The following is a 20,439-nucleotide window of genomic DNA, read 5'->3' as shown; positions in this document are numbered from 1 at the left end:
ACAGCAGTGGATTTTGCACTAAAGATCTAACAGGATAACTGAAATATCCTAACATGACTTTGTCGGGTAAAGACTCTGATTCAAAACTCAAAAGGCACAGAGCGCCCACTCCCTCTGGGCGGAAGAAACACAAACAAACATCACAAGTCCACTTCAGGTTACCTTCACCGATTTAACAGTACCCAACATCTTTTCCACCCAACCTAATACCACATTTGGATCAGCCAAAACGCCTTATCATAGTAGTTACATATTCAACCTCAGGAGGCTGTAGAAATTTGGCTTGTCCCTAAAACCCTCACAAACTTTTACAGATGCACAATTGAGAGCATCCTGTCGGGCTGTATCACCGCCTGATACTGCAACTGCACTGTCCGCAACCGCAGGGCTCCCCAGAGGGTGGCACGGTCTGCCCAACGCACCACCCGGGGGCAAACTACCTGCCCTCCAGGACACCTTCAGCACCCAATGTCACAGGAAGGCCAAAATAATCATCAAGGACATCAACCCCCCGAGCCACGGCCTGTTCAACCCGCTATCATCCAGAAGGCGAGGTCAGTACAGGTGCATCAAAGCTGGGACCGAGAGACTGAAAAACAGCTTCTATCTTAAGGCCATTAGACTGTTAAATAGCCTTCACTAGCCGCCTTCCACCCGGTTACGCAACCTTAGAGGCTGCTGCCCTATATACATACAGTTGAAGTCGGAAATTTACATACACTTGGGGTGACACTCTAGAACCAAACTGCTACAGACCTATATCTATCCTACCTTGTCTTTCTAAGGTCTTCGAAAGCCAAGTTAACAAACAGATTACCGACCATTTCGAATCCCACCGTACCTTCTCGCCTATGCAATCTGGTTTCAGAGCTGGTCGTGGGTGCACCTCAGCCACGCTCAAGGTCCTAAACGACATCATAACCGCCATCGATAAGAGACATTACCGTATTCATCGACCTGGTCAAGGCTGTCGACTCTGTCAATCACCACATTCTTATCGGCAGACTCGACAGCCTTGGTATCTCAAATGATTGCCTCGCCTGGTTTACCAACTACTTCTCTGATAGAGTTCAGTATGTCAAATCGGAGGGCCTGTTGTCCGGACCTCTGGCAGTCTCTATGGGGGTGCCACAGGGTTCAATTCTTGGGCCGACTCTCTTCTCTGTATATATCAATGATGTCGGTCTTGCTGCTGGTGATTCTCTCATCCACGTCTATGCAGACGACACTATTCTGTATACTTCTGGCCCCTCTTTGGACACTGTGTTAACTAACCTCCAGATGAGCTTCAATGCCATACAACTCTCTTTCTGTGGCCTCCAACTGCTCTTAAATGCAAGTAAAACTAAATGCATGCTATTCAATCGATCACTGCCCGCACCTCCTCGCCCGTCCAGCACTACCCTGGACGGCTCTGACTTAGAATATGTGGACAACTACAAATACCTAGGTGTCTGGTTAGACTGTAAACTCTCCTTCCAGACTCACATCAAGCATCTCCAATCCAAAATTAAATCTAGAATCGTCTTCCTATATTGCAACAAAGCATCCTTCACTCATGCTGCCAAACATACCCTCGTAAAACTGTTCCACAATTCCAGTGGGTCAGAAGTTTACATGCACTAAGTTGACTGTGCCCTTAAACAGCTTGGAAAATTCCAGAAAATTATGTCATGGCTTTAGAAGCTTCTGATCGGCTTATTGACATAATTTGAGTCAATTGGAGGTGTACTTGTGGATATATTTCTTGGCCTACCTTCAAACTCAGTGCCTCTTTGCTTGACATCATGGGGAAATCAAAAGAAATCAGGCAAGACCTCAGAAAAGAAATTGTAGACCTCCACAAGTCTGGTTCATCCTTGGTAGCAATTTCCAAATGCCTGAAGGTACCACGTTCATCTGTACAGACAATAGTACGCAAGTATAAACACCATGGGACCACGCAGCCATCATACCGCTCAGGAAGGAGACACGTTCTGTCTCCTAGAGATGAACATACTTTGGTGCGAAAAGTGCAAATCAATCCCAGAACAACAGCAAAGGACCTTGTGAAGATGCTGGAGGAAACAGGTACAAAAGTATCTATATCCACAGTAAAATGAGTCTTATATCGACATAACCTGAAAGGCCGCTCAGCAAGGAAGAAGCCACTGCTCAAAAACGGACATAAAAAAAGCCAGACTTTGCAACTGCACATGGGGACAAAGATCGTACTTTTTGGAGAAATGTCCTCTGGTCTAATGAAACAAAAACAAAAAAAGAACTGTTTGGCCATAATGACCATCATTATGTTTGGAGGAAAAGGGGGAGGCTTGCAAGTCGAAGAACACCATCCCAACCGTGAAGCACGGGGGTGGCAGCATCATGTTGTGGGGGTGCTTTGCTGTAGGAGGGACTGGTGCACTTCACAAATTAGATGGCATCATGAGGATTAAAATGATGTGGATATATTGAAGCAACATCTCAAGACATCAGTCAGGAAGTGAAAGCTTGGTAGCAAATGGGTCTTCCAAATGGACAACGACCCCAAGCATACTTCCAAAGTTGTGGCAAAATGGCTTAAGGACAACAAAGTCAAGGTATTGTAGTGGCCATCACAAAGTCCTGACCTCAATCCCATAGAAAATGTGTGGGTAGAACTGAAAAAGCGTGTGCAAGCAAGGAGGCCTACAAACCTGACACAGTTATACCAGCTTTGTCAGGAGGAATGGGCCAAAATTCACCCAACTTATTGTGGGAAGCTTGTGGAAGGTTACCCAAAACGTTTGACCCAAGTTAAACATTTTAAAGGCAATGCTACCAAATACTAATTGAGTGTGTGTAAACTTCTGACCCACTGGGAATGCGATGAAAGAAATAAAAAACTGAAATAAATCATTCTCTCTACTATTACTCTGACATGTCACATTCTTAAAATAAAATGGTGGTCCTAACTGACCTAAGACATGGACTTTTTACTAGAATTAAATATCAGGAATTGTAAAAAATGTTTAAATGTATTTGGCTAAGGTGTATGTAAACTTCCGACTTCAATTTATACACAGGCCATCAGTCGAATTCAAAATCGTGTTAAGTGCAGTGGCTACGTTAAACGTTACTTTTTGTATCCTTGTAAGATTTTTTCTAGTCAAACATGGTTACTTTGTATCATGATGCGAATACAACATTGATAACTAAGCGCTGATAAATAAGGGGATATTTAGCCAACAAATGCCCTAATTAATGGATGGGATAGGGTTGAGTTGGAGGTAGAGTAATGTAATCTGATCCTCGATCAGTGGTAGGGGAGCAATGTTTACCTCTCGAGCACTGAGGTATAGGTTATCAAAGCTGCGCTTTACATGCGCATTGCGCACAATGGTGGAAGTAGTTCTGATATTCTGCGATTGGGTGTCCCTCCCCCTTGCCATTTATAGATAGCTAGCTTCTAACGTTATTAGCTAGATAAATTACGCACTGTGAGGGGTTTTACAATAAATACATGTCGTCGCTTTCTTCTAAGTAAGTAGCTAACCGTGTGTGTTGATATAATTGCTGGGTAACAATGGGACTATTGCTGACTTGTTAATACGCTAGCTAGCTGACAATAGCTAATAAACTGCTTGCCTAAGTTATCTTGCTAGTTCTCGAGCTAGCTAGGTAACTTTGCTAACGTTAGCTAAAGTTGTGTTTTCAGCTTGTTTGTTTGTTTATCGGAGTTCGTGCTAGACATATTTTCTGAATGCATGTAACTGTTTATGTAGCATTTTGTAGTTGTTGAGACCCATGGCCGGGGATAACTTTACGTTTTAGTGAAAGTTGATCAATTAGCTAGCTTCTGTTAGTTATATCTAGTGTCCTGAGTTTGGGATAGAGAGGCGTGTAAAGTAATCTACGTGTGCAACTTGAATTTGAGTCGCGACAGCCAGTTAGCTTGCTAACTAACGTTAGCAAACTAACAAAACAATTTACTTGGCTGCCTCATTAATTACAGTCTACTATAACAACTGCATAGCAAGTAGGCCACTTTTCAATTTTAATTCTGGCAAATATATTTTCTTTGCTGCCTTTACTGGTAACCATAGAGTTGTTGTTGAGGAGTGACATAGCAAGTCTTGACCCAATTGGATTAGTAGTTCATAAAGAAAGGTTGAGGTCTTATTTCTTATAACAGGTAAGGTATTGATTGCTATGTGTGTGTGTGTGTGTGTGTGTGTGTGTGTGTGTGTGTGTGATATTAAGTGTCCCGTTTGCCTATAGTGCCTCATAGCTCCCAGGGTGTGTGAGAGAGAGGAGGGAGTGGAAGGGGGCGCGACTGCTACAGTTTGAGAAGAGCGAGAAAGGCGTTCTGCCTTCACACCCCCCAGAGGAGAAGAGTAGCATAGTCCTTCTCAGAGACCTGTATTGCTGTAATGTCAGAGGGAGACGGTAAACCCCTCCAGGTTCCGGAAGCCAAGGCAGAGACGGTGACCCCAAGTGGCCAGGGACCTGCGTCTGTGTGTCCCCCTGTAACGGGGCCCCCCGCCACCACCCCCACAGAGGATGAGGAGGAGGAGAGCGAAGACGAGTCGGAGATCCTGGAGGAGAGCCCCTGCGGCCGCTGGCAGAAACGCAGAGAGGAGGTGAGACGAGAGACCATTGGACTGTCAATGAACGTTTTGCAACTGTGTTTGTGAAGGTACTGAACCAGGTCTCTGCCTCTGTTCTCTCCCCCAGGTGAACCAGCGGAATGTCCCAGGGATAGATGCTGCCTACCTGGCCATGGACACGGAAGAAGGGGTGGAGGTGGTCTGGAACGAGGTCATGTTCTCAGAGAGGAAGAACTTCAAGCTGCAGGAGGTACAGTATGCCTAGCGGCGACACCAGCAGGATGCTCTGTCTGAAATCAGACCCCCAGTGTCCTTTTATTGACTCATGACTTAATCTGAACTCAAATTCAAACAGCTCAAAGCTTCCTTTCTAAGTAGCTGAATACAGGCAGCTCTGGCCTTACAATAAAATCTAATTTTATTTATACACCGCATTTCAGACATGGAATGCAACGCAATGTGTTGTTTACAGGGGGGAAAAACTGCTTCAGACTTCATGAGGTCATGTATTCAGTGATGAAAATTTCCTGAGGTGTAGACAAAGGGAAAAAAATATGTTAAGAAGAATCATTCAAATTATGTTGTCACATTGTTCCATCATTTCACTCACTTGCTTTGAGGCTTTTATCTCATGATGCAATCTGGCCTGGAGGAAGAGAGAGCATTTGGTATTTCCCCCCTCCTCTCTTGTGTCTAGCAGAACTGTTATCTTTGCACTTGAGCGAATATCTAATTTCATATGCCTTGCACACTGATACAAACAGTTGATCCCACCACTACAGACCCTGTTTAGTTAAATGTTTACCATGTCTATCCACCTCTGTGAACAGGAGAAGGTGAAGTCTGTGTTTGACAACCTGATTCAGCTGGAACATCTCAACATCGTCAAGTTCCACAAGTACTGGGCTGACATCAATGACATCAACCGCGCCAGGGTAAGTTCTGTCTGCTACGAGAGGAGAAACCTTCCTTGTTTGGCCTGGTTGATATAATCAGGACTGAATGCGAGTGAGGAGTGAGTGAAATGATGGAACAATGTAACAACATCATTTGAATGATTCTTCTTAACTTATTTTTTCCTTTGTCTACACCTCAGGTTATTTTCATCACTGAGTACATGTCCTCGGGAAGTCTGAAGCAGTTTCTGAAGAAGACCAAGAAGAACCACAAGACTATGAATGAAAAGGTGCAGATATCATAATACAATTGACCCTGCCCACCAAGTCACCTACAACACAGTAGCACATCAAAGGATGCTTAGCGTATAAGAAGACGTTCAATCGTCTACATGTAACAGAAAGTATGTTTGTTTGTTCTTTAGGCCTGGAAGAGATGGTGCACCCAGATCCTCTCAGCCCTCAGGTCAGTCTTTCTCTCACACAGACCCAACTCTGTCATAGCTGCAACGCTATTACCAGGACCCCATATCTAATCCAAATGGGCAGCCAGGGTCATGCTCAGTAGGCACGAAACAGGGCTGAACGTTTTAAAACCGAGTGAAATGGGGAGGTACTAATACCTGATGTTGTCAACATTTATTTCCATTCCAAAATGTTTTCCTGTGTAGTGTGCTACTGAACCTACCCTGGTTTGAGGTAAGCCAAAAAAACAGTGCTTTACTTTCTTCTCTGCTTTCTGATGTGGCTCTGTAGTTACCTCCACTCCTGTGAGCCACCCATCATCCACGGGAACCTGACCTGTGACACCATCTTCATCCAACACAACGGACTCATCAAGATAGGATCAGGTAGGACTCTAGTCATAACTACTGGTTTATTACTGGCTTAGCAGCACTGTCCAGGCCAGCCCTGTATTGGTTTATCTTCCAGAGATAACATATTTATAACTGGTTATAATAGATTTATAGACTGTCTAACCCAGTATATCTGTGTTTTTCTCCTTCAGTGGCTCCAGACACCATCAACAACCATGTAAAGACCTGCAGAGAGGAGCAGAAAAACCTGCACTTCTTCGCCCCAGAATATGGCGGTAAAGAAGGACATTTATGGATAGGTTATATGTTTGGTTATTTGTAGGGTATAAGGAATGTATATATTCTCAGGAAATGATAGACTATTGAGTAACTCAATCCATTGTTTCCCATCTTACATTCTCCCACCTGTAGCTGTTGCAGATGTCACTACTGCAGTGGATATCTATTCCTTTGGGATGTGTGCCTTGGAGGTGAGATGGGACACTTAACATCACCAATTTCCCATATCGATTTATCTCTGTGTGCCAGAATCTGTGATGTCATCACTCCGCATCATTTTTATGTGACGGCGTTGCGACTTGTGTTGGGTGGGTGGTGGTGATATCATTGTGTGTTGTGTAGATGGCAGTATTGGAGATCCAGGGGAATGGAGAATCTTCCTACGTCTCTCAGGAGGCCATCAACAATGCCATACAGTCACTGGAAGACCCACTGCAGAGGGTAGGAGAGTGTTTGTCTGTGTGCGTAAACATGACATAATACAGAACATTAATAGATAAGAACAGCTCAAGGACAGAACTACATACATACATTTGCGTGCATGTATTATAAGATTTTCCCTGGAAGTGCGTGTGTGATGCCATGTGTGTGTGTGTACCTTGCAGGAGTTTATCCAGACTTGTCTGGAGGCTGACCTGTTTAAGAGACCTACAGCCAGAGAGCTGCTGTTCCACCAGGCTCTGTTTGAGGTGCCCCTGTTGAAGCTGCTAGCTGCACACTGCATAGTCAGTCACCAGCGTGAGTCTTATTGTACACACACTCACTCACATACTCTGCATCATCAGCCACAAGTGTGAGTCTTATCACACACACACACACACCAGTTTGAGTCTCAAACACAAGACGCACGCATTCTCACAAACACACACTGCATTGTCACCACCAGCGTGAGTACCCCTAATCTTTTCCATACCTCTTTCAGATATGATCCCTGAGAATGCCTTAGAGGAGATCACTAAGAACATGGACCCCAACCTCGTCATCGCTGAGATAAAGGAGGGTGTGCAGCTCAAGTAAGCGACAACAGTTTATACTTCAAGGAAGTCAGTTGTTTTTTGATCTCAGGGTATTTTCTTCAGAAACCTGTGCTGATCCTGTTTCTTTCCTCATCAGGCTGTCTCAGTTTCCTGCCTTGGAGCTGGATAAGTTCCTGGAGGATGTCCGGTAAGTAACTCCCCATCAACTATTGACCACGACGGGACAGATGTCCAGCATGCTCACCACTAGAGGGCGTAGTTAACCCACAGCGCTCAGACTCTACCACTACAGTACTAGACAATGATCATGTAATGCACTATCCAACCACTGGGTGGAAGTATTTAAATTGGGCTGTTATTCTGCTTTGCCTGTATCTCAAATGTGTTTGTATCCAGCCCTTCCGCCACTCTTACTTTTAGTTGAAGTATTGCTAGAATCTCTATTTGAAAGATGAATGAGAATACCTGCAAACTCAAGATTTGCTCCCAGAGTGTTGATTTTGCAAGGTTTTGAACAATCCGGGGTCTTCACTTTGGCCTTAATTAAATGTGTGTAAGATTATTGCCTGTCTGATTTGACCCCCCCCCCCCCCCCGATTGGTCACAAATAAATAAAATGTGTACTTTACCTGTCTAATCATGACATGTAAAGTAACCCCGCTTCCCTCCCTACCCAACAGGAATGGCATCTACCCCCTGACAGCATTCGGCCTGCCCTCTCACCAGCAGCCCCAGCAGTCCCCTGTTAAGTCCCCCATTGTCACCCCTTCTGTCAAATCCCCCACCCCAGAACCTGCTGAACTAGAGACACGCAAGGTGAGGGGGGAGTGTGGAAAGTATACAAATCCACTCAATGAACTAATAATGGTAACACTACGTAATACATTTTATTTGTTGGATTACTATCTACATTTCTCACCTTCTGCAGGTTGTTCAGATGCAGTGTAATATTGAGCCGGTGGAGGAGGGTGCAAAACATCATGTAAGTAGCGTTAATCTAATTATCTTTAGATCAGTGAATAAAAGTTAGATGACCATAGACGAGTGTGTTCTAGTGGCCAGTCACTGAATGTCTAACCGTTACATCTCCTTTCCGTCCACAGCTGACACTACTGTTGAAGCTGGAGGACAAACTCAACAGACACCTAAGCTGTGACTTGTTACCCAGTAAGAACAAGAGATAGAAACACACAGACATTGATCTGGGCAGGCAGGGGCTGGAGATCAAAGTACACAAACTGCCAAAAGAAAAGGAAGACTGCACACACACTGAGATTTATGCTATTGGCAACCCAGTGTGCTTTATTAGACAATGCTTGGACCCTTAGGTCTTCTATAATAATAGCCTGACAATCTACAGCCCATGTACTGCTCCCAATGGGGCCAATAGGATTAAGTCTTACTGGATGGTCCCTCTCCTAACAGGCCAGACAGACCACAAGTCTCGATCAAACTATGTGTTGTAGACAGGGTAAGATAACATAACCACACAGCATTCCTTTAAATCAGGGATGGGCAACTGGCAGCCCTCAGATCAATTTAAAATATATACAATACCAATCAAAAATGTAGACACACTTACTCATTCAAGGATTTTTCTTTATTTTAAAATTGTAGAATAATAGTGAAGACATCAAAATGATGAAATAACACATGGAATTATGTAGTAACCAAAAAAGTGTTAAACAAATATATTTTAGGTTCTTCAAAATAGCCACCCTTTTTCTTGATGACAGCTTTGCATACTCTTGGCATTCTCTCAACCAGTTTCACCTGGAATGTTTTTCCAACAGTCTTGAAAGAGTTCCCACATATGCTGAGCACTTGTTGGCTGCTTTTCCTTCACTTGGCAGTCCAACTTATCCCATACCATCTCAATTGGGTTGAGGTCATGGGATTGTGGAGGCCATGTCATATGATGCAGCATTCCATCACTCTCCTTGGTCAAATAGCCATTACACAGCCCGGAGGTGTGTTGGGTCATTGTCCTGTTGAAAAACAAATGATAGTTCCACTAAGCGCAAACTAGATGTGATGGCGTATCGCTGCAGAATGCTGTGGTTAAGTGTGCCTTGAATTCTAAATAAATCACTGACAGTGTCACCAGCAAAGCACCGTCACCCCTCCTTCATGTCGTTCAGCTACTCTGCGTCTCACAAAGACATGGTGGTTGGAACCAAAAATCTCAAATGTGGACTGATCAGACCAAAGGACAAATTTCCACCAGTCTAATGTCCATTGCTCGTGTTTCTTGGCCCAAGCAAGTCTCTTCTTTTTATTGGTGTCCTTTAGTAGTGGTTTCTTTGCAGCAATTCGACCATGAAGGCCTGATTCACGCAGTCTCCTCTGAACAGTTGATGTTGAGATGTGTCTGTTACTTGAACTCAAACATTTATTTGGGCTGGTAACTCTAATGAACATATCCTCTGCAGCAGAGGTAACTCTAGGTCCCAGTTTCATCATTGCACTTGATGGTTTTTGCGACTGCACCCGAAGAAACTTTCAAAGTTCTTGACAGATTGGCTCAAATGCATTAAGAAGGAAAGGAATTCCACAAATTAGCTTTTAACAAGGCACACCTTTTAATTGAAATGCATACCAGGTGACTACCTCATGAAGCTGGTTGAGAGAATGCCAAGAGTGTGCAAAGCTGTCATCAAGGAAAAGGGTGACTACTTTGATGAATCTCAAATATAAAATATATAACACTTTTTTGGTTACTACATAATTCCATATGTGTTATTTCATAGTTTTGATGTCTTCACTAGTATTCTACAATGTAGAAAATAGTAAAAAATAAAGAAAAACCCTTGAATGAGTAGGTGTGTCCAAGGTTTTGACTGGTACTGTATATGTATAATATTTTTTTGGGGGGTACACTCATTCGGGGTCTCAACTTGCTGTTGTGAGTTAGAATAGTAGAATACACAAGGTGGATGTGGGTACCAGACCTGCGAGCAACTGCTGCCCCTCATGATGAGTTCAGATTTATTGTGGGCCCCATCAAAGTTGCCCATTCCTGCATTAAAACAATGTCAGATTTCACAATTGGAGAGATTTACAGTTATAACCCTCCCAGCTCTTGTGTTGGACTCTGTGTGTGTGTTGTCTGGGAATGGCACGACTTTGGCCATCCAAGCCTGTCTGAGTGTGTGTGTGTGTGTTTTTGTCTAGACTCCAGACACTGGCCTGTCCTAGTGTACTGTAACCCCAGCCTAACCCACACCAGTGGGGCTGCTCCTATCGCATGCATAGCTGCCACCAACAGACTGTGCGTGGACGTACATGTATGTGTGAAAAGTAGCGGGAGAGTCTAATGTGCAGATAAGGTGGAATGGGGAGGGTGGGGGGAATGCATGGAAGGCCATATCAGGGATCCCTAGACAGTACAAACAGGATATTATTGAACCCTGTAAGGAATAGAGGTTTAAGTCAGGGATATACATGGAACACAAGTCTTTGCATGGCCCGGTGGGTGTGTCCAGACACACTCATGACAGGCGTCTAGTGTTGCAGGCCTGCGTGTTGAGAATGGCAGGCATGTGTGTATACTGCTGGCAGCTGCTCTCTGGGGAGGGCTGGGTACTGACACTCCCTGCAGTAAACACACATTATGCGTCTATCAGTGATGGTAAGATTATAACAGGAAGAGACTAGTCACTACGGTTTCTGTCTGAAGTCCAATGTAACTCTGTTGTGGTTAATGCTGGTGTTACCAACACAGTTAATTTTTCAACTTAAGGGCAACTTCACTGCTAGACAATGTGTGTGTGTGTGTTTCCACTGACCCTGCTGTCTGTTCTGCTTTAGATGAGAATGTACAGGAACTGGCTGTTGAGCTGGTACAACTGGGCTTCATCAGCGAGGTAAGGGTGTACTTGTGTGAGAGAGAGAAATAAGTGTGTGTGTGTGTGTGTAGGGGTTCTGTGGTAGAGAGGTGTGTGTCAGGGTTTGTGAGAGTGTAATTGTTGTAGCTGGCATAGGAGAGGCAGTGAGTGTCCATTTAGAGGGTCATTCCCTGCACCCACTTCAGCTCTCACTGACCCCTATAAACACACACACCCAAATGCCAGATATCAGCTCCTACTCTCCACTCTACTACAGATAGGACTGACTGTTTTTATATTCTCCCACTCTTACTTTGTGCCTTCAGAAAGTATTCACATCCTTTGACTTTTCCCACATTTACAGCCTGAATTTAAAATGTATTAAATTGAGATTTTGTGTCACTGGCCTACACACAATAACCCATAATGTCAAAGTGGAATTATGTTTTTTAGATGTTTTTTTTTAAAATTAATTTTAAAATAAAAAGCTGAAATGTCTTGAGTCAGTAAGTATTCAACCCCTTTTGTTATGGAAAGCCTAAATAAGTTCAGGAGTAAAAATGTGCTTAATAACTTGCATGGATTCTCTCTGTGTGCAATAATAGTGTTTAACATGATTTTTGAATGACTACCTCATCTCTGTACCCCACACATACAAGTATCTGTATGGGTCCCTCAGTCGAGCAATGAATTTCAAACACAGATGCAACCACAAAGACCAGGGAGGTTTTCCAATGCCTCACAAAGAAGGGCACCTATTGGTAGATCGGTAAAAAACACTGACATTGAATATCCCTTTTAGCATGGTGAAGTTATTAATTATTCTTTGGATGGTGTGTCAATACACCCAGTCACTACAAGGATATAGGCGGCCTTCCTAACTCAGTTGCCGGAGAGGAAGGAAACCGCTCAGGGATTTCACCATGAAGCCAGTGGTGACTTTAAAATGGTTACAGCTTTTAATGTCTGTGATAGAACTAAGGATGGATTAACAACAGTGTAGTTACTCCACAATACTAATCTAAATGACAAAGTGAAAAGAAGGAAGAAAAACATTCAAAAATATGTATCCTGTTTGCAATAAGGCACTAAAGTAGTACTGCAAAAAATGTGGCAAAGCAATTCACTTTTTGTTCTGAATACAAAGTGTTGTTTGGGGCAAATCCAACACATCACTGAGTACCACTCTTCATATTTTCAAGCATGGTGGTGGCTGCATCATGTTATGGGTATGCTTGTCGTCGGCAAGGACTAGGGAGTTTTATTTATTTTTTACAAAATAGAGCTAAGAACAGGCAATATCCTACAGGAAAACTAGGTTCAGTCCTGCTTTTCAACAGACACTGGGAGATAAATTCACCTTCAGCAGGACAAGTACCTAAAACACAAGGCCAAATAGACACTAGTTACTAACCAAGACAACGTTGAATGTTCCTGAGTGCCTAGTTACAGTTTTGACTTAAATCAGCTTGAAAATCTATGGCAAGATTTGAAAATGGCTGTCTAGCAATGATCAACAACTAACCTGACAGAGCTTGAACACAATCCAGGTGTAGAAAGCTCTTAGGCTGTAGTCGCTGCCAAAGGTGATTGATTCTAATATGTATTGACTCAGGGGTGTGAATACTTATGTAAATTACATATTTCTGTATTTCATTTTCAATTAATTTGTAAAAATATCTAAACATGTTTTCACTTCATTATGGGATATTGTGTGTAGATAGATGGGTGTGAAAAACATATTTTGAATCCATTTTGAATTCAGGCTGTAATAACAAACTGGAATAAGTCAAGGGGTATGCATACATTCTGAAGGCACTGTATATCTCTGAAGCATGGCATCCATAATATCTCCCACAGCTGTTGAATCTTCGATATGTGTTGCCGCTCCACAACATGTTAATTGATTGATTGTCCCTACAGGTGGACCAAAGCAGGATGGCCACTGTGCTAGAAGAGGCCTTCACCAAGTTCTTCAGCAGGAACGGTTCCCTCAATCCCGTCACTGTGTCCTCATAACAGGATCAACATGGACCCCCACTCCATTACCTATAATACCCCCTACATGCTTGTTTCAACCCTCCCTTTCTTACCCCTAAGGACCCATGGATCCCCACTTCAGTACCTATACACCTATAGGCAGGCTTAGGCCTACACCTATACCCCTGCTGGCCCCAACCACCACACATATACACGCCACACCCCCTGCCTCGGACTCTTTCACCCAAAACCTTGTGTGGTGTCTTCTATTTCTCTGGAGGACCATAGAGCCTTATTATGGGGATGTCCGAGTCAGTCCCTCTCTGTTTAGTTCTCTCTATATACACAGTAGCAACTTATTTTGGAAAGGAAGCCAACACAGTTATCATATGTCAGTGTTACTTGTTTGTTTGTGTTTTATATCTTTGCCATTTGCCTTCTCAGTGGCTGTATACATGCACACGCTATCCGCCTTAAAGTTCTCTGCTTCAGTGTGGTCACGCACGGCTGTGCATGAATGTCTGCAGTGAACTTACCTGTAGGTGACCATTGTAGGCTGCGTTTACACAGCCTGCCAAATTCTGATATTTTTTTCCACTTAGTCTTTTAACCAATGAAAAGATCTGATCTGATGTGATTGGTCAAAAGACCAATTAGTGGAGAAAATATCAGAATTGGGCTGCCTGTCTAAACGCAGTCATGTAGATATATGAGTGGGATAGGGGAAGTTTAGGGGCTATATTTATGTTACAAATGTGTCATTGTATCTTTCCCATTTTTGTTTTTTACACTCTGAAGTAGTTTACTGTGGTCTCAACTGATGGAGCCACACCCCCATTGAGGCTGAGCCAATAGTCTGGGAGGGGCTGTATTTACAGGCTGTCAGTCAAAGCAGAGGAACAAGCGGAATGATTTACTGGAGATGTCCAATGGCTGGAGCTGTAGCTAAGAGGTGTTTGGGTGGTGAACAGTATTCATGCCTCTGATTTTGTTATTTCAACTTTATCTGTTCTGTAAAAAAAGATATACTTTACATTGTTTGGCAAACCTTATTTCTTATAGTGTACTTGGATAATGAAATGGTTTCCTTTGGACGTTCCGTTGAATATTCTGGCTATTGAGAATGTGTTTTTGTTGTGAACAGCAGGTAAGGGTTTTACTTTACTGTACACATCCAAAGAGGAGTTTGTATGAGGAGTAAATATATAGATATAAGTGGACAAATTGTTAATGTAGTGGCCTGGCTGTGTGACTGGTACTGCTTTAGCCAAGCTGTTGTCTTGCCAAATGCAACAATGAAATGCTGTTGAATGCAGTTAGGTAACCTGGGTCACATTCAGTAGGACACAATGTTGTGGAATTAAAATCTGTTTCACGGTTACTGTAATATTCAATGTGCTTTTTTTTCTTTATAGTCTATCTCTATGTTCTGAGGAGCACTTGAGCAGTGTAGTTAGTGGTTGAGAAAGAGGGTGTGTGTGTGCGTGCGCATGAGAAGTAAGTTTGTGCTCGTGTGCCTTCTGACAAGTGTGTATCCTATGACAGCCTCTGCAATGTATGACTTTCTGTTTCTTTAAATGGTTTGTGTTTTCTGTTTCCTCTTTAAATGGTTTGGTATTTTCTATTTGTAAATAAATATGTAATGCACCACCTCTGATCAAATGTCTCATTATTTACTTAATCTCCTTCCAACTGGGATGTTTAATCAGGAAGTGTTAACAGTAACTTTGAATACAGTTGAAGTTGGAAGTTTACATACACTTAGGTTGGGGTCATTAACTTGTTTTTCAACCACTCCACAAATTTCTTGTTAACAAACTATAGTTTTGGCAGGTCAGATAGGATATCTACTTTGTGCATGACACAAGTCATTTTTCCAACAATTGTTTACAGACAGATTATTTCACTTATAATTCACTGTATCACAATTCCAGTGGGTCAGAAGTTTACAAACACTAAGTTGACTGTGCCTTTTAACAGCTTGGAAAATTCCAGAAAATGATGTCATGGCTTTAGAAGCTTCTGATAGGCTAATTGATGTAATTTGAGTCAATTGGAGGTGTACCTGTGGATGTATTTCAAGGCCTACCTTCAAACTCAGTGCCTCTTTTCTTGACATTATGGGAAAATCAAAAGAAATCAGCAAAGACCTCAGGAAAAAAAATGGTAGACCTCCACAAGTCTGGTTCATTCTTGGGAGTAATCTCCAAACGCCTGAAGGTACCACGTTCATCTGTACAAACAATTGTACGCAAGTATAAACACCATGGGACCACGCAGCCATCATACCGCTCAAGAAGGAGAAGCGTTCTGTCTCCTAGAGTTGAACGTACTTTGGTGCGAAAAGTGCAAATCAATCCCAGAACAACAGCAAAGGACCTTGTGAAGATGCTGGAGGAAACAGGCACAAAAGTATCTATATCCACAGTAAAACGAGTCCTATATCGACATAACCTGAAAGGCCGCTCAGCAAGGAAGATGCCACTGCTCCAAAACCGCCATAAAAAAAACTAACTACGGTTTGCAACTGCACATGTGGACAAAGATTGTACTTTTTGGAGAAATATCCTCTGGTCTGATGAAACACAAATAGAACTGTTTGGTCATAATGACCATCATTATGTTTGGAGGAAAAGGGGGAGGCTTGCAAGCCGAATAACACCATCCCAACCGTGAAGCACGGGGGTGGCAGCATCATGTTGTGGGGGTGCTTTGCTGCAGGAGGGACTGGTGCACTTCACAAAATAGATGGCATCATGAGGAGGAAAATTATGTGGAAAAATTGAATCAACATCTCAAGACATCAGTCAGGAAGTTAAAGCTAGCATACTTCCAAAGTTGTGGCAAAATGGCTTAAGGACAACAAAGTCAAGGTATTGGAGTGGCTATCACAACGCCCTGACCTCAATCCTATAGAAAATGTGTGGGCAGAACTGAAAAAGCGTGTGTTAGCAAGGAGGCCTACAAACCTGACTCAGTTACTCCAGCTCTGTCAGGAGGAATGGGACAAAATTCACCCAACATATTGTGGGAAGCTTGTGGAAGGCTACCTGAAACGTTTGACCCAAGTTAAGCAATTTAAAGGCAATGCGACCAAATACTAATCGACTGTATGTAAACTTCTGACTCACTGGGAATGTGATGAAATAAATAAAAGCTGAAATAAATCATTCTCTCTACTATTATTCTGACATTTCACATTCTTAAAATAGTGGTGATCCTAACTGCCATTAGGTACCGAGATGAGATCCTCAGACCCCTTGTAAGACCATATGCTGGTGCGGTTGGCCCTGGGTTTCTCCTAATGCAAGACAATGCTAGACCTCATGTGGCTGGAGTGTGTCAGCAGTTCCTGCAAGAGGAAGGCATTGATGCTATGGACTGGCCCGCCCGTTCCCCAGACCTGAATCCAATTGAGCACATCTGGAACATCATGTCTCGCTCCATCCACCAACGCCACGTTGCACCACAGACTGTCCAGGAGTTGGCGGATGCTTTAGTCCAGGTCTGGGAGGAGATCCCTCAGGAGACCATCTGCCACCTCATCAGGAGCATGCCCAGGCGTTGTAGGGAGGTCATACAGGCACGTGGAGGCCACACACACTACTGAGCCTCATTTTGACTTGTTTTAAGGACATTATATCAAAGTTGGATCAGCCAGTAGTGTGGTTTTCCACTTTAATTTTGAGTGTGACTCCGAATCCAGACCTCCATGGGTTGATAAATTGTTTTTGTGTGATTTTGTTGTCAGCACATTCAACTATGTAAAGAAAAAAGTATTTACTAAGATTATTTCATTCATTCAGATCTAGGATGTGTTATTTTAGTGTTCCCTTTATTTTTTTGAGCAGTGTAGTATTTGTCACATGTTTTGTAAACAACATGTGGGGACTAACGGTGAAATGCTTTGTTACAGGCAGGGGCGGAAATCCCGGGGGGGACGGGGGGACACGACCCCCCCATCCTGGGAAAAATATGATTTGTCCCCCCCAATATATCACTGAAACATAACTATGTAATTTAAATAATATTAATAATACGCAATGAAAGCAATTGTGCTGATTATAGACACTTAATACCGCGTTTTTAAGTTTCAAAAGATTGCGACCCCCCCGCCCTTTGCCTCACAATGGTTTGATCCACTGCCAGTTCCTTAGTTTGCACGTAACTGCCGTGAGGTTCATCCAGTCAATCGCGCACACACACACTAGCTGAATATGCAGAGCTAGCGCGCAAATATTAACTATTAAGCTAGCTAGTACCTATTCCATTTATGTGGCGTCGTCAAAGATGGAATCAGCATGCAGATGATATAAGTTAGTGCTTCAAAGTCCCTGTATGTTAGCGATAAACTGAAGTCCAAACTGAACAGAACTACACTCTCTTCTACCATTGTCTTATATATATTTAATGGTCTCGTTGCAAAAGCTAAATTGTCGCAGGGGAACTTATATTTATTTATTTTGTTTCACCTTTATTTAACCCGGGTAGCAAAGATTATAGCAAACACCACTGAAACTGAATTGGTGCTCGCTAGCTTTGCAAATTCAGCTATTGTTGGAAGCCAGCCAATATGAAACAAACTATTAAAATTACAAAAGGTTGGAGCATATGTTGTGTAAATGGTGAACTCATACAGCTGTCAACTCTTGTCATTTTAATCCGTTTCACATTTGCTAGCTACCTTTTAGATCGAAGCCCAAATAGAATGATTGAAGATGATAGAAGCCCATCTCCTACTGTAAATAACCTACACACTGTGTGTGTAGCCAGCCAGCCAGCCAGGTAGAAAAATGGCAGAAAAATAAAAGACGGACATCAGAGTATTTTTCAATACACCAAAACGCATAGTAAGAACCCTAGTAGCCTAATATCTCAAAGACTAGTTGATAAAATGTTCATAAGAAAGAAATGAAATTCTAATGGAAATGTTTCACAATGATGTCATTAGGCAGAGCAGGCAACAGATGGCACACAGACAGCAGAGTTGGGGACAGATAGGCAGCGACAGACTGGCAGAGACAGGGAGTCTCAGGTAAGTTTGTTGAGTCTTTGTTTGGCAACATTATGAAAGGTTCTCAATTTGTTTGACTTGTAAAATAGGAACATAATTGGAAAATGCCATGGATACCCCCACTCTCAACTTAAACTGGTGACTGAACTAAGATTTGTTAAAGGCAATGGTATTGCTGTTGTGATTAGTTGTGTAGTTTTGGGTACCGGTAGTTAGGAGTACGGCAAACACCTTATTTCTTTGGTTCCTCAATATACATTTACCATATTACAATGTAGGCTATGTGTTACAGCACTACTTTTGGTGTCCCCCTCAGGAATTGCTCTTGAGAAAATTTCATGTAATTGTCCCCTCCAAAGTGGATATCAGATTTTCGCCCCTGGTTACAGGACCTTCCCAACAATGCAGAGAAGAAGAATATGTAAAACATGTAATAATAGATACACAATGAGTAATGAAAACTTGGCTATATGCAAAGGGTGCGAGGGTTTAACTAACTATTGCACAATCATATTATTTGGGGGGTAGAAGCTGTTCAGGATCCTGTTGGTTCCAGACTTGGTGCATCGGTACTGCTTGTTGTGCGGTAGCACAGAGAACAGTCTGTGACTTGTTGGCTGGAGACACTGCCCGGTATACAGGTCCTGGATGGCAGTCATCTACTGGGCCGTTCGCATTACCCTCTGTAGCACCTTGCGGTAGAATGCCAAGCAGTTGCCATACCATGCAGTGGTGCAGTCAAGATATTATAGGTGAATGCACCAATTTGTAAGTCGCTCTGGATAAGAGCGTCTGCTAAATGACTTAAATGTAAATGTAAATGTAAGATTATCTCAGTGGTGTAGCTGTAGAACTTTTTGAGGATCTGAGGGCCCATGCCAAATCTCCTGAGGGAGAAGAGGCGTTGTCGTGCCCTCTTAACGACTGTGTTGGTGTGTTTGGATTATGATCCAAATTAAATCAAATTTTATTTTTCACATGCGCCAGATACAGTGTTTACTTATGAGCCCTTTCCCAACAATACAGAGTTAAAAAGTAAGAAAAGAATAGCAAATAAGAAAAAAAGGAAATAGTGACACAATAAAATAACAATTGCGAGGCTATATACAGGGGGTACCGGTACTGAGACAATGTGCAGGGGTATGAGGTAGTTGAGGTAATTAAGGTAATGTGTACATGTAGGTAGGGGTAAAAAAGGGACTATGCAGTCAGGATAGATAATAAAATCAAAGCACATTTTATTTGTCACATGAGCCGAATACTTATTTATTTACTTACAAGCCCTTAACCAACAACGCAGTTCAAGAAATAGAGTTAAGAAAATATTTCCTAAATAAACTAAAGTAAAAAAATAAAATAAAAAAGTAACACGAAAATGATTAACAATAACGAGGCAATATACAGGGGGTACCGGTACCGAGTCAATATACAGGGGGTACCGGTACCGAGTCAATATACAGGGGGTACCGGTACCGAGTCAATATACAGGGGGTACCGGTACCGAGTCAATATACAGGGGGTACCGGTACCGAGTCAATGTGGGGGGTACAGGTTAGTCGAGGTAATTTGTAAAGTGACTGCATAGAATAAAAACAGCGATTAGCAGCAGTGTAAAAACAAGGGGGGGTTGGGGGTCAATTTAAATAGTCTGGGTGGCTATTTGATTAACTGTTCAGCAGTCTTATGGCTTGGGGGTAGAAGCGGTTGGCGCTCCGGTACCGCTTGCCGTGCGGTAGCAGAGAACAGTCTATGACTTGGGTGGCTGGAGTCTTTGACAATTTTTAGGGCTTTCCTCTGACACTGCCTGGTATAGAGGTCCTGGATGGCAGGGAGTTCGGCCCCAGTGATGTACTGGGCCATACGCACTACCCTCTGCAGCGCCTTGCGATCGGATGTCAAGCAGTTGCCATACCATGCGGTGATGCGGCCAGTCAAGCTGCTCTCAATGGTTCAGCTGCAGAATTTTTTGAGGATCAGAAGGCCCATGTGAAATCTTTTCAGCCTCCTGAGGGGGAAAAGGCGTTGTCATGGCCTCTTCACAACTGTGTTGGTGTGTTTGGACCATGATAGATCCTTAGTG

The 20,439-nt window shown here is 42.9% G+C and overlaps 1 protein-coding gene across 2 annotated transcripts; it reads left to right on the top strand.

Moving 5' to 3' along the window:
• The first annotated feature begins 3,343 nt into the window (after positions 1–3,343).
• Positions 3,344–15,002, top strand: LOC115172798 (nuclear receptor-binding protein). Of its 2 annotated transcripts, none has more exons than XM_029730553.1 (18): positions 3,344–3,501; positions 4,222–4,601; positions 4,696–4,818; positions 5,399–5,503; positions 5,665–5,754; positions 5,890–5,930; positions 6,221–6,315; positions 6,474–6,557; positions 6,694–6,752; positions 6,904–7,002; positions 7,167–7,299; positions 7,484–7,574; positions 7,675–7,725; positions 8,219–8,354; positions 8,467–8,520; positions 8,642–8,705; positions 11,349–11,404; positions 13,289–15,002. In XM_029730553.1, exons 2-18 carry the CDS (start codon positions 4,392–4,394, stop codon positions 13,382–13,384), a joined length of 1,587 nt encoding a protein of 528 aa, XP_029586413.1. In that variant the 5' UTR covers positions 3,344–3,501; positions 4,222–4,391; the 3' UTR covers positions 13,385–15,002. The 2 variants fall into 2 exon arrangements, with proteins under 2 accessions (XP_029586413.1, XP_029586414.1); XM_029730554.1 differs by having other exon boundaries at positions 3,345–3,501; positions 4,240–4,601.
• The last annotated feature ends 5,437 nt before the right edge of the window (positions 15,003–20,439 follow it).

Source organism: Salmo trutta, chromosome 33 (genome assembly GCF_901001165.1).
Source record: "Salmo trutta chromosome 33, fSalTru1.1, whole genome shotgun sequence".
NCBI lineage: Eukaryota > Metazoa > Chordata > Actinopteri > Salmoniformes > Salmonidae > Salmo > Salmo trutta.
The sequence above is the reverse complement of the archived record's forward strand: the minus strand, read 5'-3'. Positions and strand labels throughout refer to the sequence as shown.

Coding starts and splice junctions, on each gene's coding strand:
- LOC115172798 (XM_029730553.1), top strand. CDS start 4,392: ATGTCAGAGGGAGACGGTAAACCCCTCCAGGTTCCGGAAGCCAAGGCA. Junction 4,602..4,695: donor GGCAGAAACGCAGAGAGGAG/GTGAGACGAGAG, acceptor TCTCTCCCCCAG/GTGAACCAGCGGAATGTCCC. Junction 5,504..5,664: donor ATGACATCAACCGCGCCAGG/GTAAGTTCTGTC, acceptor TCTACACCTCAG/GTTATTTTCATCACTGAGTA.